The sequence below is a fragment of the Apiospora aurea genome (genome assembly GCF_038362705.1).
Source record: "Apiospora aurea strain CBS 24483 chromosome Unknown utg000009l_segment0_segment0, whole genome shotgun sequence".
NCBI lineage: Eukaryota > Fungi > Ascomycota > Sordariomycetes > Amphisphaeriales > Apiosporaceae > Apiospora > Apiospora aurea.
Window position 1 is genome coordinate 2,056,525 of NW_027117396.1, and position 16,821 is coordinate 2,073,345.

Sequence of the window (16,821 nt, forward strand, 5' to 3'; positions counted from 1 at the left end):
CGTTTAACTTACAGGCCGTCCAGAGATCGGGAATCTGGTGCTTTCTTGTCTTGCTAGACCGGCAAAAGAAATCATGGACATTGAAGCCCGTATGCAAATTTTTTGGAGTACAGCTCTCCCGATTGGCTGAATGAACCAATGTCCGCCCCTGGTGAATTTTCATACATCTAAAATCCATGGATTAATATGTCGCATGATATGAGAAGAGCATCGGAAACGAGGAAGAGATTCCTCTCATCTGCCAACACGAGGACTAAGGGTCACACAAGCAGGTGGTGGGTCGGTATCACTATTGACGATGGTGCAATCCCAAACCATAACGACAGAGAACAAAGAAAAGAGCCGAAAAGAAATAAAAGATAGCGAGTGTAAAAATAACAGGATCAGAGACCAAGTTCGGCTCAACTTACCAAAGGGAACCAGCGCCGAGTTATGAGACATCGCATGACCAACCAGCGCCGGAAGATGTATGGCAGGTAGGATCAGCGCATGGAGTCTATTGTATTGAGCGCAAAAACAGTACTTTTTCTTTTTCCCTGTTCTCGCTTGATTCTGCAGCACCCACAACGAACAGTCAACGGCATTCCAGAAGCCATTCCACTTACCTCGTAAGCTAGAAGGAAGGGGCGCCAGCGACACGCATAGCTCTAGCGCCGGCCGAACGCTGATGCGCAGCCCAGCTAACCCGGCCGTAGTTTATTAGTTGCTCGCATATTGTAGAATCTATAGAGTTATATACTCAATGTAGTCTGGTGACGAGACTAACAAATTACATGCGAAATGTTGCCGTGTCCAACGCAGACAAGTGAACAGCATTGAACAATACACCTATCTCAAATCCCCCGCACATCCCAACACCACCCGGCGACTTACACCAGCTTCTCTAGGCCCCTATCAAGATGCGTCCCACAACGTTTCCCACCACCTTCCTGGATATCCTCCTCCTCGCCCTCCTCCCCATCACGACCCAAGCCAGCCCTTCTCCCTCCCCTAACCCCGACCCCGCCCTGATATCCGGCCTCACGGACGCGACCAAGACCCTGCTCGGCAACCTCGGCAACGCGCCCCCTCCCAAGCTCCTCTGGACGCCGCGGCCCTCGCCCCAGTGCGCCGCCGTCAACGGGGGCGAGCTGCAGTGCTGCCGCGGCGCGCTGGCGGGGGACCAGCCGCTCGTTGTGTTCCTGGCGCAGCTGTACGGGTACAAGCTGAACCCCAACGATGTGAACGGGCTCGTTTGTGAGTATATACCGTCCGTCGCTCTTGGGGCGCTGAAGCCGCAAAGGTAGTAGATGAGACACGACTGGCAATGAGGCGCTAATATAAACACTTGGAATCACAGGCGATGGCCAATTGGACAAATGCCCTGGTGTGAAAATGTGCTGCCAAGTCACGGCGCTGGTAAGCACTCTACCCCTGAAACTGATGATGAGCAGCGATGGCAGGCATCCCGGCTGACCGGTTTACCAGAGCCCCTTATTGTCGCTGTACTGCCAGGACTACTGATAAAGAAACGTTTGGCGGGCATTTCGGACTCCGTACTTCTCATGGGGTTACTTCAGATACGCTCATGGATATTTAATTGAGGCGAGCATTGGACGTAATGTAGTGGTCAATCATCTTATGTTTCTTATGTCGCAGATTGAGCTTTGATGGTCTGGCAATGTCCTAATAGAAGGGTCTATATCTTTTTATCTTCCGCTTCTCGCTCTCATAAGCCGTTTTGTATTGTCGTACACAATAGAGTGGTATCAGAAATGCCTGCTCGCCAATGCGCCTCACCTCCTTCTTCATGCACCCATTTTCAGTGAGAAGCCGTACCCAAATCATCCCACATGTACAGAGAGATACGGCTTCTCCACCCATTGATTTACACAAGAGTCCACCCTTCCATGTCAAGGGGGAAGGGATATGTCTAAATGTTGGTGTCTTAGGTAGTAGTACAGTTTATGGCGATGTTGTTTTTAGTAATACATGAATCATTTCTTGCGTTGCAGCGTTTTCATGGCCATCTCGATCAGTCCATCCTTGGCGTCGCTATCGGGGAACGAGTCCAGCGACGCGATGGCTTGTGTGCAGTAGTCCTCAGCGAGTGCGCGAGTCTGCTCGATTCCGTCGGATCTCTGAACAATCTCTCGTGCCTAAATAGTAGAAGGTGTTAGTCTCGTCGATGTGCCGCAAAAGGAGAAGGCCGTGCTTCTGGAGTGGTAGGGACTTACCCGTGTCACATCGCCTTCCTGCTCGAATTTCCGTCCTACGAGAGCACCGAGTTCCGGGTTGGTCTTCCACGCGAACAGCAGCGGCGCCGTCGCCAGACCCAGCTCCAGATCGGCACCGGCCGGCTTGCCCAGCTCCTTCTCGCTCCTCGTGTAATCCAGCAGATCGTCGACCAGCTGGAACGCCAAGCCCAAGTTCTTGCCATACGCATACGCAGCCTCCACCGTGGTCGCATCGCCGCGGCCAAGCAGCGCCGCCGCACGACAAGATTTGGATATTAAGCTCGCCGTCTTCAGGTAGGTCTTCTCCAGGTAGTAGGTTAGGGCATCCTCGGACCACTTGGGGTTCCGCTCGTCGCGCTTTGTGTTCTTCAGCTGCATGAACTCGCCCTCCACCAGGTTTGCGATAACCGTGGCCAGAAGCTCCACGACCTCGGCGTTGCGCAATCGCGCCAGGGCTACGGAAGCCCGTCCCAGCAAGAAGTCGCCGGCCAAGACGGCCATTTTGTTACCGAATTCGAGGTTCGCGGAGGGAGACCCGCGGCGTGCGACCGAGTGGTCAATGACATCGTCGTGCAGCAGCGAGGCAGTATGGATCAGCTCGGTAATCTCCGCAAGTCGTCGTTGGGAGGGCAGGATGTCGCTCTCGGTCGACTCTGGCTGCGAGGAAAAGCCGGTCGTCAAGGGGTTCGAAGGGTTGGTGTCGTTTAGCACATTGGCTGGTGATATCGAGGAGTCGATCTGGTGCTGTGTTGCGGAAAGCACCTCGGGCGTTTTGGGACATAGCGCGGTTGCCCTCGACATGAGGAGGACGATCATGGGGCGCATGTGTTTGCCCTCGGCCTGGGTGTAGTATTTGGCGGCCCGGTCGAGCGAGGGGTGCCCCGACCCTAACAGTGACCGGATATTGCCGGTCAGGAACTTCATCTCCTTGGCCACGATCCGGAGGGGGTCAATGGCCATCTCACCCTTGGTGGCCCTCGTCACGGCGTTGTTCACCATGTTCCCCGCTACCTGCACCGCAGCGGCCCATGCCGAGTCTCGTTTCGGGGTGTTGTGATAGGCGGCCCGTTGCCTCCGTAACCTCAGATCTAACGAGGCGGCTCTGAAGCAGTCGGAACATGGCGAAAAGACGGAGGGCCGGCTGGCGGCGCGGCTGTTGAGGAGCAGCGAAGCTCCATGACGAAGCTGCATGGCGGGTTTACTGGGCTTGCCGGCGGTGGCGATGGTGCGGTTCCGAGGTTATAGAAGAATATGCTCCCGCTCGTTCGATGGCATGGGAGGGGTATGTTCTGAGGTCGAACAATTACACCGGCAGTCAGCTTGTCGGGCGGATTGGACAGAATTGCTGGTACCTCGAATTCTTGTGTCGCAACGGATAGCCGCATCTGATCTCGAAAAAATTCATGGGTCCAGTCACTCTAGGCCCTGGCCACTGAATGATTCGCCTGGACCGATCGGAAGCGCCCTCAATTCGCCCGCTCAGCTGCTGTGGGACCTCGACAGCGGGGCCAATTGCCCCGACCTGTGGCTCAAGCTTACCCTGCAGGCGCTGTGGTGCTGTCATCGATCAGCCTTGGCCGTGCTATCAATCAATCAATCAATCGCCAATTGACCGTTTTGGTGGCTGAAGCTGCAAGGTACAGATGCATATGAGCTTTAAGGTCAAGCATCGCAGTAACGAATAATATTACAATTGGTTTTGGGCAGACTTGCGGTGCTGACACCCTACTACACAACCGACAGAGTTGATATAAGATGGTGCTCCTTACAATGACTTCCTCCATCGTGGAGGCATTACAGAGAGTCCAAGAATCCGAAAGCGCCCAGACGACCCACGACATCAAGCCGGAAGAAGCATCAGACAAGGCCACCACTGTAGAAGTCTCTAGCGAACCTTCACTTGCTGATGCTGCCGTGGGAAAGCCCGTTTCCCATGGCCAAGTTATCGATCTATGGAAGCAACTGAAAAGCCTGGGTCATACGAAATACAGCCTTGAGGATCTCCTTCGGGGCGCAACCGTCTACATCCCGCCACTCCCTCCAAAGCCAGAACCAGTGCGTATACCAATCCGTCTCCTGGTGCAATCTAGTTCTGGACAATGAATTGCTAACGTAATCGCCTCTCCAGACTCCCCAATACAAAGCACTCATGGAACGCCTGCGACGCGACGAAGAGGAACGATCCTACGAACGCATGCTGAAAGCCAGCCCGACCCGCGAGACCTTCTCCCAGCGCTTCCCGAATGCGCCGCCGCTGAGTCTAGTGGAATCCTTCGCTGCGGCGAACCGGCCGCAACAAAAGTCCGACCTCGGCGAGGAGACTATATCGCAGGAGGAGATCCAGCAGCAGGTCACGCTCATCATCAACTTCCTCATCAGCATCGCCGGGTGCGCCGCGGCGCTCTGGATCGCGGCCCAGTGGTGGAGCACGCCCGCGCGGCTGTTCCTCGCGCTGGGCGGCAGCATCGTCGTGGCCATCGCCGAGGTCGCGGTGTATAACGCCTACCAGTGGCGCATGGCGAAGGGCGAACAGAAGCAGCAGACGAAGAAGGAGGTCAGGTCGATCGTGAAGACTTGGATCGTGGGCGAGGACGAGCCTAAGGAGGGGTACGAGCCGGTCTTGATACAGCCCACTGAGGACGACGTGAACCAAACGACCGATCAAAACCAGGAGCTGCGGAAGCGCACGGTGCCAACAACTTGATTGAATCTGCAGCTCTGCCCAAGAAGGAGACGTTTGCCATGCGATATACCCCGTATCAGATACCGCTCTTTGAGATACATACACATGCGTATGTATGATAACAGACCTGCAGGTTATTCACACGCTGCAAACATACAGAGACATCTTACGTTGACGCCAAGAAGACCTCTGTTTGTTACACGTTTACGCCTGTTTTTGGCGTCCTATAGTTCACTGGGTCACCTAGAGCTATGGCGACACATCCCTTCGGATTCCCAAATATGCTTTCCCCGTATCAACATATTTTGGACGGCTTTTTCAGCCTAAGGCAGCACTGAGCTTCAAACGAGTTGCTATGTGGGTCAACTTGGGTGTGTTCTCAGTAGCCGCCCTGCATGAGCCGTTGATATCCTCATATCCCATGATCCGCTGTCTTACTCTGCCATATACTTCATCGGCTTGGTAATGACTCAATCTTCGTTATGACACGGTACCGCTTTTTCTTTACAAACAGCTACGTGCCCGTAGAAACATCGCGAGGCCCAACTGTCTTTGCCCAGTTCAATTAACAAGTGGGATATGTGCTATAGCCATGTCATATCTTGGGCAGCACTTCAACACGCGAACAGATAGATGCCTCTGGCCAGCGGATTCCTGCCGCAACTCTGTTCAGGGGCCCTGCCACGTCGGAGACCCCTGGCAGAGCAATGATCATTCATATCACTGTACTAACAAACGCACACGCAAACGCCTTATGCGTGCGGCTGGCAGTATATAGATGTCAGGGAAGGAGAGCCAAAGTCCACGATGGACATCAGATAACACCACCACCACTACCATTACCAAGCACTCTTCACTCAAGCACAGTTTAAAACACCTCTTGATCGCCGTTCACAGTTCACCATGGCACCCGACAAAAAAGACCAGCACTGTCCCAGAAACCTCCTGCTCAGCGAAGCATGCAGACGTCAGTTCGAGGCCTTCCTAGCAGCAGAAGCGCACTACCGAAACATGGCCAAACAGTTCGAGGACGATCTCGAGGAAGTCGTGAAAACCGTGTCGAAGCTCGTCGAGGAGTACAAGGAGGACACGAAGAGGGGCATCGAGGAGCAGAACAAGAGCTTCGAGAAGCGCATCGAGGAGGTGAAGGAGGACATGACGAAGCAGCTCAAGGGCGTTAGGGAGCGCGTCAAGGAGTACGTCGAAGAGCGTGTCGAGGAGCGCTTCAACACGATCATGACAATGGAGTTTGAGACGTTCGTTGAAGGCATTGCAAAGGAGATCGGCAAGGAGCTCGGTGCGGAGGGCGGCGAGAAGATTGGCGAGAAGTTCGGCAAGAAGTTCGCCGAGGAGAAAGCCAACGAGCTCCGCATGGCGTTCGCCATGAAGCTCAGCGAGGCAAGAAGTAGGCGGGCTTCATAGGAACACGCAGTTCTTCCGGGCCGGGTTTTACAGGAAGTGGGGGGTGATACATATGGGCGCGTTGCACTCTTCACTCGGGCCTGTTCGCCGTACCGTTGGGAACATGGATGTCGACTGGCGGCAGGCATGTGCCTTGATGTTCTAGTCCCTGCGATTGCTTATCTGTCATGTAGCTTTCTACCAGCAGCTGGCCTAGCTGGCATAGTCATCAATTATCCTGCGAGCCTCAAACAGCTGATCGTCTCATGTCGCCTTGTGAGGCGCAATATTGTGTTGAGATGATTATTGTTTGACCACGCAATATGCCATATCTCGCGTTCATTACTTTCACTCATCTGCGTTTTGTCGTTCCTGCATTCGTATTTCCGTAGAGTTCAATCCCAATTGCAACCGATAACTGCGCTAGATGGCCCTTTGTTGTTTAGCGAAACCGCACCGTCCGCTAACCTTCGTATATTTCTGCTACCGGGAGCATTGCCTATTTCGTGAGCGCATCAGCAGCGGTTCTCTGCAAACAGCAAAGCGGCGTTGATCTCGGGGCATATTATTCGGATTTGCACGAGTCATGCATCGGCGTTAGTGACGGCGGATTATGTAAACCCCCATGGCTTTCGGGCGGTGCGGACAGCTGCGGACCTCAAGCTTCTAGAATGACGTCTGGCGGGGTCGGCCACCAAACGATCTACTACTGGTGGGGTGGTTGGAGGTTTGGAAGCTCCCTTCTTCTTGTTTCTCTGCTACACACCACTACCACACCAAGGCCCGTGGCTCGTATCGTCAACTGCCCAGCTGTCACTGTCTCCTCATCGCCCCCCAGACCCTGATGGCAAGGCTTCATGGGGCCTTGGGGGGCCTGGATCTCGGTTTATCCCATACACCACGTAACCAAAGCACTATTGCGGGACTTGCCGTAAGTATGCACGCCTGTCATGCATTGATGGCCTGGTTGCCAGTGGTTGCCATGTGTAGCATAGATCATCGGCGATATGGCGTAGCCGACACATCACTGCCAAGCAATGCGGCTTTCTTTCCTGCCAGCTTTGGGCGAAGAATGGCATAGAAAGAATCGCATTGATGTAATAAGTGGATGTAATATGCAGGCAACATCAGGAACATGAGTGAGAGCTGGGTAGCTAAGGTACTTGTATATAGAGCCTCCACGCTTCCCAACTTTCTGGTGTCACTTTTGCTTTCGAACCCATTCCCATATACCCGTACCTACAATTCAACTGTCTGCTTACAGCATTCAATCCGATCAACTTCAACAAACACCAACACCCATATACCCAACAACAAACAACACGCACAATGGCTCCCAAGGTTCTCGTCGTTCTCACCTCTTTCGGCCACATCGAGGCTGCCAACTCTCCTACAGGATGGTACCTGGTATGCCCCACGAAGCTTCCCCATCACCCTCTGCAAAGATGATCAGCTTACTAACATCGCACCCGTCCGACAGCCTGAGCTTGCCCACCCCTACAACGTCCTGGCCCCCAAGACCGAGCTCGTCATGGCCCTCCCCAAGGGCGGCGAGGCGCCCCTCGACCCATCCTCGGTCAAGGCCTTTGCGCAGGACGCCGAGTCGGTCGAGTTCCTCAAGTCCAAGACGGACGTCTGGAAGAACACGCAGAAGCTGTCGGCCTTCCGCGGCAAGGCCGCCGAGTTCGACGCCCTCTTCTACCCGGGCGGCCACGGCCCCATGTTCGACCTCGCGACCGATGCCGACAGCATCGCGCTGATCCAGGAGTTCGTCGCGGCCGGCAAGCCCGTCGCCGCCGTGTGCCACGGCCCCGCCGTCTTCACCGACGTCACCCTGCCCGACGGCACGCCCCTGCTCAAGGGCAAGGAGGCCACGGGATTCTCCAACGTCGAGGAGGACCAGGCCCAGATGACCAAGCTGATGCCCTTCCTGCTCGAGGACAAGATCAAGGAGGTCGGCGCCACCTACAAGAAGGCCGACGAGGCCTGGGGCCCCCTCGTCCTCAGCGTCGACAGCGGCAAGCTCATCACCGGCCAGAACCCCGCCAGCGCCAAGGGCGTCGGCGAGGCCATCCTCAAGGCTATTGGGCTGTAAAAAGAAAGGGTGTGCGTGTATGAGACCGGACGAAGATGATGATGAATGTCCATTGTATATACAGCTTTGCGAAGCCTTAGCTCATGAGGATTACGAAACAAATATCACAATTTATACCCCCACTACTGCACCATGTTCATTTCACGTTGAGGGCGCCTTGCAAAGTGCTGACGGGAAACCCCTTATACTTGATATTGACTTACCTGTTGGGCCGACTTACCTATGCGTAATACTGAACGTCCTGGTCCCACAAAGTTGCCATATACCCTCACCTTTGGAACGCCTTTGGCGTCCACTTACCGAAGCTGCATCCAGGGCTTAGTAAAGGGGCCATCATCCCCAAAGAGCGACGGAGAGAAATACGGCCTACCTCTGCCCCTTTCCACGCGCTCCCGCTCCTCCCACTGGACTAGCAGCTCCGCGAGCTCCTCGTAGTCGGCCGCGCCCCAGGGAGACGACGACGCCTTCGCGGCCGCGTAGAACCGCCGCGCGAACACCACCTCCGGGTTATATGCAGCCTGGCAGAACGCCGGCCCGACCGCCGCGTCGAAGGCGCGCTTGGCCTCGGCGGCGGCGGCGTGCGTCGGTCGGACGGGCGGGACCAGCGGTTCCCACGGGTCCCGCCGGGGGTACCACCCGATGACGCCCGCCGGCATGGCTTCGGGAAAGCTGCGCCAGAACCCGTCGGGGGCCCGGCGGTGGCCCGCGAACCGGGCCGTTTCTTCTTCTTCTTCTTCTTCTTCTTCGGAGGGGAAGCTCCAGAGCCAGTCCGGGGGCCGGCAGCCTGCGAACCGGGGCTCGAAGGCGGTCGATGCCCAGTCCGCGATACCCATGATCTGGGGCGCGCCACCCCCGCTCCCGCCCCTCGTCCCCGGCGAACTCGACCATGATGTTCTCCGCCGCGCCGAGGGCCGGGTTGTGCAGGCAGATATGGTCCGAGTCGAACACGTCCGGGTTCCGGCGCGTGATCTCCTCCACAACCGTCAGCGACCGCTGGAGAAGTCGCTCGTTCGCGTCCCGCTTCCACGGCGCGATGGCGGAGGAGGAGGAGGAGGAGCGGCGGTTGTGGTGGATCCAGCGCAGGAACGAGAGGCGCACGAGCTGACGCGCCTTGAGGTGCGGCGTCCCGTCCTTCGGAAAGCTGGCGCGGGTCAGGGCGGCCGCCGGGTCCTCTTCTGTGTGGTCCACGTCCGTAGGCAGGGAATTTATCATGGCGTCCCAGTCTGTGTTGTCGGCTTCGGTGTCGTGCTTCTTTATCTGGAACGGCTTGATGCACCTACCTTCTCCGTCGTCTTCGTTGGGGTCTGTGGAGGGGTACCCGCAGAAAGGGGCGGGATCCACCTGCACCTCGCAGAAAGCCCGGCCCAGCTCCGTGGCGACTTTGACCTTCTGCTCCTGGGACATATCCTGATACACCTTCCCCAGGCTGCAGCCGGGGTGCTGGGTCAGGATCAGGTAGGGGCGGCCAAGCGGGTTATCCGGGTGCGGTCGACATAGAAGGCCTCCGGGGTCAGCAACTGGACGCCTTGGCCACCAAAGGCGTCGATATGGTCCAGGAACGCGGCACGATCCGCGACCTCTTCCGGGCTGCGGGGGGATCTGGAGCACGTAGCGGTCGTGGTTGAGATGTTGGTTCATGCCTTCCAGATAACTGCTGTAGATGACGGCGATGAAATATTCTTCGACGGAACAGTCCCGGTCGCCGGGACTTGTTATGGAGATAGCTGCGCCCGGCCAGAGATCCCGACAAATCTCGAGGATCTTTGGGCGGCGTTCTTCAAAGCTCGTCGCGTATTCACCGGTGCCGCTCATATTGCTCTGCGTGCTTGAGTGGCTCTGAACCGTCGGCATCGTGGGGGGTATGCAAGTGTGAGCTTTGAAAAGCTGCGGTTTGATTTGTTGGATGAAAGACGATAACAGGGCGCTTGTCTCTTAACTACGTATTTTATTATGATATGCAAAGGCTCGTGGCCACTTTGACAATCTGACAATGCTTTGATTTGCTAGAAACAACCCAGGCGGAGAACAATGGACACGAACAAGGCAAAGATGCCAATATGTATCCACGGCCAGCAATGAATACGACAACAAATGTTCCAGCCCCTGGCATACATACCTTACGGTATTACAGTATTGTGCAATTAGAAGACACTTCAATGGCAAGACCTGTCATTGCCTCTTTCTCGAGGCAGACAAAGTAGACACCCATGTTCACCCGACTATTGCAGATTGCTCACAGTCTGAGAGGTGACAGCGGCAATCCATATCGCTATAAAACTCAACAATCTCAGTCGCGGTACAAAGAACTGACTTCTCCAAGGTCTGTGAACTGTTTGTGATAGGGTATGTACCAATTCCATGGGAACCCAACGATGATAGAATATATACAAGACCACGTAAGTTAGGCCTAGACTTCATGCAAATATATACAGACAGTTGCTCCTAGTCCCTCCTTCATTATAGCATCTCTAAATGAATAACGCGCCATCCAATGCCTGCTTTGAGAAAATTCGTTGCACCTCCGCTCAAGCCTTTATCGCGGCTCTCCTCTTCTCCACCACGCTCTTCCACCGCGTCCGCACCATCCTCAGCAGCGCCCAGGCCACGAGACGATACGCCACCACCACAGCCGCGAGGCAAATGATATTGATAACGCCGTCGACATTGAGTTTATAGAGATCCAGGACCTCCTCGCCCGTGGAAATATTACACTTCCCAGACCCCGGCTGCCGCTGCGTATCGTCGCACGTGAACTCGACCCCCTCAAACTAAACGGCGCAAGGGCGCGTGTGGCGTAGCGGATGGGGCTCAAGTAATTGAAGGCGCGGAACAGCACCGGCATGTCGATGGACATGATCCCCGCCATGATCTGCGCCACACTCAGAAGGACGCTGATGATCTGGACCGCGAAGCCCGTGTGGTTGAACATGGTGTTGAACATAATGCCCAGCGACTCGCCGCAGTTGACGATGGCAAACGCCGCAAAGACGCACACAAAGTACATCTCGACGGTGCGGGGGAACCCGACCGCGAGGTCGGCGAGGACGCCAAAGATCAGGCTCGAGCCGATCTCGAGCGGCAGCTCGAGCACCGTGTACGTGGCCAGGAAGGCCTCGACCCCGTAGACGGCGTCGTCGTCCTCGCGGTAGAAGACCTCGCGCTCGGCCGGGTAGGCCGCCACGTTCTGCAGCATGCCGACGAAGTAGAAGGCGCCCACCTCCTGCACGAAGCCGACGCGGTTCTGGATGCTGGGGTAGTCGTTGTGCAGCGGCGCGAAGAAGAGGGCCAGGATCCCGGCCAGGCCGACCACCTGCATCGTACGCGCCAGCAGCAGCGGTGGCTGCCGCCGGAAGTTGATGAAGGCTCGGTGCATCAGGATCGGGAAAGCCGCCACGAACGATGCGCGCTTGTGGGCAAGGGCTCCGAGCTCGGCTGGGGTCGATAGGGTCTCCTTGTTGAAGGACTTCCGGGCCGGAGGGATGGTAGCGGCGGGAGTAATTTTCTCGGTTTCTGTTGCATTTCCTTCTGGCTTCTGGGTTTCGAGGTTTTCGTCATCGGATGCAGCTGACTTCTCCCCTTTTGTTTCATTCGCCTCTGCTATGTTGGAAAGCAGGGGTACTGTACTGTGAGCACCCGACTTGGCAGCGGTATCCGACCAAGTCTGGATTAGACTCTTAACCTTCTCACGACTTTCGGCCTCCCTCTGCCCCTCCTGCAGGTCGATAGTAATAAGGTCCAACGCGTAGTCCGCCGGGTTCGTGTGGTGCGGACATTGGTATCCCAGTCCTCCAAAGTACCCCAGCATATCTTTCGCCGGCCCCGCATACGCCGGCGAGCCGCCGCGGGCCAGCAGGAGCACGTTGCCGAAGTGCTTGAAGATGTCGGATCGGGCTTGGTGGATGGTCAGGATGAGCGTGCGGCCTTCCTTGGCTAACCCCTGAAGCACCTCCAAGATACTACTCGCGGTGAATGCATCGAGTCCCGAGGTCGGCTCGTCGAGGAGTAGGACACGCGGGTCGGTGAGGATCTGCACCGCAATACTGACGCGGCGTTTTTCGCCACCCGAAATGCCCTTGACTAGTTCACTGCCCACCAGGTTGTCGGCGCAGTCCTTGAGACCCATCTTCAGCAAGACTTCTTCGGCCCGGTCGTACTTCTCCCGCTTGCTCATGAAGGAAGGGAGTCGCAGCCCAGCAGCGAAACGCAGTGTCTCCCGCACGGTGAGAGATGGTAGCAGAGCATCGTCGTCCTGGCAAACATATGATACCACAGAGCGGATGACCGACTCCGAGGGAAGAGCGCCGTTGAATGTGAGCTTACCCGCCGGGCGGTAGCGCGTGCCCAGAGAGCCATTCAATCGCTGCGCCATGGCGTTCAACAAACTCGTCTTTCCGGAACCGGAGGGTCCCATGATAATGTTAAGGGTGCCGGCCTGGAACGTCGCTGTCACCGGGTTAAGGATCGTCTTGGTCGGGAGTTTACGGCCCCACACCGTCCTCTTGTCCAGGTCCAAGGCGAAATTGTCCAAGCCTACGTCGATGGTGCGGACCTCTTGAATCGACCGCGCAGTCATCTTTTCCTTGCCTGCCGAAAGATCCGTATCGGACGCCCGGGCCCGCGCGATCGTCATCTCGACCTTCAGGAACGCGAGTCCGATCCAGCACGTAACGCAAAAGAGCCCGACGAATCCCAGCATGGCCACAATCGGCCGGATTGTCCAGTTTCGTGGGAAGCCTAGGTTGTCCATGACGAACTGGCCGGTGTACGGCAAGCAGGCCGGGTTATTCTGTCCACCTTCAAATGGACAATCGTAAAAGTTGTCCTCGAACTCGTTCCCGCAAAGTGCACCGAAAGCATAGTATGTGTAGGTGACGTACTTGAGCCAGCGCACGTACACCGGTATCGTGTTGCTCTGGACGAAGTAGCCACAGGCCATGCTCTGCAACGTGTAGGTCAAGTTGCCGATCAAGCTGGCGCCCGGGAAGTTTCTGACCGCGGCCACAGAAGTCATGGCCAGCGTCACAGCAATGTAGTGGTTGAGGAGCACGATGGAGAAGAAGGTGAAGAACTTGCCCACGTCACGATCGAATCCGACCATGAAGTAGTAGATGACGCTGTATAAGAATGGTACCGGGATGTCCTCGGTGAGAAATCGCGCGATGCGGCGCGACAAGATAAAAGGCAGGGCGGTGACGCATCCCTCGCTGTGTTCGCGGTCGAACGTGGGCACGTCCATTGTGAGTCGATAGGTCTCGAACATAAGAAATAGGTAGCCCTGGAGCCCGACCGACGTATACAGAGCACCTTGCCTGGAGCGAATACCAGGCTGGTCACGTGGTAGGTTGTAGAAGATGTATCCGGTGATGATGGCCATAAGTATAGCCTCGATGATAGAGCCGGCCATACCCATGGGATCGCGGAGTGTGACTTTTAAAGTCCTGTTGGTGAGGACTCGTACCTGGCGCAGAAAGCTCGCGTGTTGTTGGGGTTTCGGTCTTTTGGAGTTCGATATCGAGCCCTCCGCGCTCGTTCCGGACTTAAATCTAGTTGGGACCGCTTCTGCCCATGCCTCCTGTAACCGTGTGACCCGAGCAGTGGTCTCTTCCTCGAGCTCCGGGGTGCGATTGTCGACAGCGGCAATATCGACGATGAACTCGGCCGGGTTGACGAAAGGGGGCAGATCGAAACCCATCTGGGCGAACCAGGGCACACATTCGTGCATTGGACCGGAAAACACGGGGCTGCCCCTCGACAGAATGACCAGATTGTCAAATAAGTCCCAAATCTCGGATCGAGGCTGGTGTATTGTAGTGATGATGGTTCGGCCTTTCTTCGCTAGTGTCTTCAGGGTACGGACGAGTTGGAAGGCGCTGGTCGCATCCAGTCCTGTCGTGGGCTCGTCCAGAAAGAGTATTGACGGGTTGGAAAGTAGTTGCACTCCTATGCTGACCCTCCGCTTCTCGCCGCCACTGCAACCCCTATGTTGGCTGTTACCTATCCGGGTGTCGGCGCAGTCCTTTAATCCAAGCTCCAAAATGACCTCCTCGACGATCTGCATCCGTTCTTCTTCGGTGGTCGGCGGGGGTAGGCGTAGGTTAGCTGAGTACCGAAGGGTTTCCCGTACAGTCAATGTCGGGAGCAGCACATCCTGCTGCATTACGTAGGCATGCCTAGACGAGTGCACACCTTCCGCGCCGTTGAACCCGACTCGTCCCGTCTGGTAGAGCCTTGAGCTGAACATGCGCTCGGCCACGGTGTTCAGCAGAGTGGTCTTTCCGGATCCACTCCCTCCCAAGATGGCAGTGAGACTCCCAGGCTGGAAGGAGGCGTCGACGGATCGCAGGAGCGTTTTCGTTGTAGGTCCTTTACGCGATTTGCTGACGGAGAAGAGCTCGGGGTAAGTACTGGGGTCCAAGATCGACGGCGAGGTGTCGACGGTAACTGTGAGATTACGGATTTGTACGTCCATGGACTCGACGTCGTCCAGAGAGAGGTGGTTCGCAGCACCTAGCGATTGCCGCGGCTCGGCCTCGTGTGCTAGGGCATCCATATTGGTCGAGATGGAGCTCGCACGCTCAATATTGTCGTTGTCGATGGCCGCCGGGTTGTTGCCCGCAGTTTCGTTCCGTTGCGGGCCAGATTCAGCTGTCGTGGTGGTCATTGGCGCCAGTTCCGGTTCCGGTATGTACAGCAAAGCCGATGTGGAAAGACCAGACTTCTAATGGATTTTACGAATGATCACCATGTAGAAGAAGGGCGTTGACAGCTAGCAAACATTGGCCCAAACTTCAGATCACCTCATACTACCGGGCCGGTCCTGTCTTTACATGAACAAGGAAGGTTCGAAAGACAATCAGGACGATGACTAAGTAGGTAGGTAAGCCTGGGGGGGGACCTTGGGACTCATATGGGTTTCGCTTGTGCGGCTCTCAATTTCTTCTATAAATGCAGACCATGTCAGTCAAGTCATCTATGTACCTAGGGTTCATGAGAAAAAGGGAGACTGTTATGGCGAACAAGACGGGACCCATACATGTACAGGGTAGGTAGATGGAGTGAATAGTCCTTCTTGCAGCAGGTATGGATCTCGGTACTACGTACCTGGCAAGCTTGCTGGGGTTTATTGAGTGGAAAGCATGGCATGGGGCGCCGTTGAAGCGGGTGGGCCCTAGAAACTGGCGGGAGAATGAATGAACTGGGTGGCCCTGCCTCGGCTGCTTGCCGAGTGTCTTCAAGCGAGTCTGGCGCCAGAGAATGTGTGATACTGGTCGGCGACTCACCGTGGCTACAGATGTTAACTCGGGTGGGTTCGAAGAGGTGAAGGCTTCGGAAGCAGCAGTAATTGCCCTACCAATAGATACGGACAGACATGCAATCGACTGGCTGCTCATAGGGCAGACAGATGCATGCATCTTCAATGTGGTGGTTATGAAGTGAGGGGGTTAGCTGTGAAGGGTATTGGAACCTGTCTCCTTGCCTCGGATGTGCTCCAGATCACCCCAGCAGCCCCCAAAGATGAGAGGATCTGATCTTATCCATACCACTGACGCAGCTCTTCACCCCATGTCGGGTCTGTCGCGAAGTTCACCCATGACCTACTACTGCCTACTGGCATTTTAGTCGGGCGCGGGTAAAGAGCAGAACCCAAGTAAGCGACATGCTACTTGTAGGTGTCAAACGGTTAGCGAACACGAAAAGACGCAGCAACCTACAGCTGATTGGGCCGAGCAATATTAAGGCCACCTGGAGATGCAACCAGACATCGCCAGTGTTTGGCTGGCTGGCACCGGCTGCAGAAGGCGAGGAGGGAGGTCAAGAAAAGAATGCGATCCTAGCTTCGGAAACGAAACGTTCCGTGCGCAAGCGAGGCTGCAGGGTCTTTAGTGCGCTCCTTCTTTCTTTCTGCTCTTTCCAACAACTCGCGCTCTTGCTACTTATACAGGTGCCAGTGCCAGTGCCACGGCCCACGAGCCCACGTTGGCAGTTGCTGCAGGACTTGAATCCAGACCCCTGCAACTTCCAAGATTGGGATGGAAATGCTGTGCATGGAACGAGCATGCAGGCTACAAACGATATGTCTCATCTTATGGGGGTTCGGTAGCGTAAACGAATGTGACATCGTCTAGAAGGTTTCGGCGGGCTCATTATTTTCTGTTTCATCAGCTCGCTAACCTAGCCAGCCATTGGATGCGGTAATGCCCAGAACTGGATCCCAGAAGTGCATCCGACAGGTTGGGTTTCCGGTGGGCTTATTATCACGGCGACAAACGGCAGTAATGACCTTAATCCCTATATTGGTGGTTTTATTATTTGAATGTAAGAACCATTTCTATCGCCCGCTCTCGTATAACAGACAATTGCTATCTACTCGCTTGTCGTTCATGCTGTTGAGAAGTATTCTTCAATTAAATGCTTGCTAATTAGAC

At 55.7% G+C, this 16,821-nt stretch overlaps 7 protein-coding genes across 7 annotated transcripts; 3 read left to right on the forward strand and 4 right to left on the reverse strand.

Moving 5' to 3' along the window:
- Window positions 1–899: 899 nt before the first annotated feature.
- PG986_013749 (uncharacterized protein) lies at window positions 900–1,503 on the forward strand (the record flags this gene model as incomplete). The annotated part of the gene is made up of 3 exons (XM_066849971.1): window positions 900–1,236; window positions 1,340–1,398; window positions 1,468–1,503. 3 exons carry the CDS (start codon window positions 900–902, stop codon window positions 1,501–1,503), a joined length of 432 nt encoding a protein of 143 aa, XP_066694114.1.
- Window positions 1,504–1,976: 473 nt separating this feature from the next.
- Window positions 1,977–3,407, reverse strand: PG986_013750 (uncharacterized protein; the record flags this gene model as incomplete). The annotated part of the gene is made up of 2 exons (XM_066849972.1): window positions 1,977–2,138; window positions 2,217–3,407. 2 exons carry the CDS (start codon window positions 3,405–3,407, stop codon window positions 1,977–1,979), a joined length of 1,353 nt encoding a protein of 450 aa, XP_066694115.1.
- A 579-nt stretch (window positions 3,408–3,986) lies between these two features.
- PG986_013751 (uncharacterized protein) lies at window positions 3,987–4,920 on the forward strand (the record flags this gene model as incomplete). The annotated part of the gene is made up of 2 exons (XM_066849973.1): window positions 3,987–4,271; window positions 4,345–4,920. The coding sequence occupies 2 exons, from the start codon at window positions 3,987–3,989 to the stop codon at window positions 4,918–4,920; spliced, it is 861 nt and encodes a 286-aa protein (XP_066694116.1).
- Window positions 4,921–5,883: 963 nt separating this feature from the next.
- Window positions 5,884–6,426, reverse strand: PG986_013752 (uncharacterized protein; the record flags this gene model as incomplete). Its single annotated transcript, XM_066849974.1, has 2 exons — window positions 5,884–6,313; window positions 6,353–6,426. The coding sequence occupies 2 exons, from the start codon at window positions 6,424–6,426 to the stop codon at window positions 5,884–5,886; spliced, it is 504 nt and encodes a 167-aa protein (XP_066694117.1).
- A 1,203-nt stretch (window positions 6,427–7,629) lies between these two features.
- On the forward strand, window positions 7,630–8,395 carry PG986_013753 (uncharacterized protein; the record flags this gene model as incomplete). Its single annotated transcript, XM_066849975.1, has 2 exons — window positions 7,630–7,707; window positions 7,754–8,395. 2 exons carry the CDS (start codon window positions 7,630–7,632, stop codon window positions 8,393–8,395), a joined length of 720 nt encoding a protein of 239 aa, XP_066694118.1.
- Window positions 8,396–8,691: 296 nt separating this feature from the next.
- PG986_013754 (uncharacterized protein) lies at window positions 8,692–10,246 on the reverse strand (the record flags this gene model as incomplete). The annotated part of the gene is made up of 2 exons (XM_066849976.1): window positions 8,692–9,151; window positions 9,225–10,246. 2 exons carry the CDS (start codon window positions 10,244–10,246, stop codon window positions 8,692–8,694), a joined length of 1,482 nt encoding a protein of 493 aa, XP_066694119.1.
- Window positions 10,247–10,920: 674 nt separating this feature from the next.
- On the reverse strand, window positions 10,921–15,056 carry PG986_013755 (ABC transporter; the record flags this gene model as incomplete). Its single annotated transcript, XM_066849977.1, has 2 exons — window positions 10,921–11,163; window positions 11,232–15,056. 2 exons carry the CDS (start codon window positions 15,054–15,056, stop codon window positions 10,921–10,923), a joined length of 4,068 nt encoding a protein of 1,355 aa, XP_066694120.1.
- Between the last annotated feature and the right edge of the window lie 1,765 nt (window positions 15,057–16,821).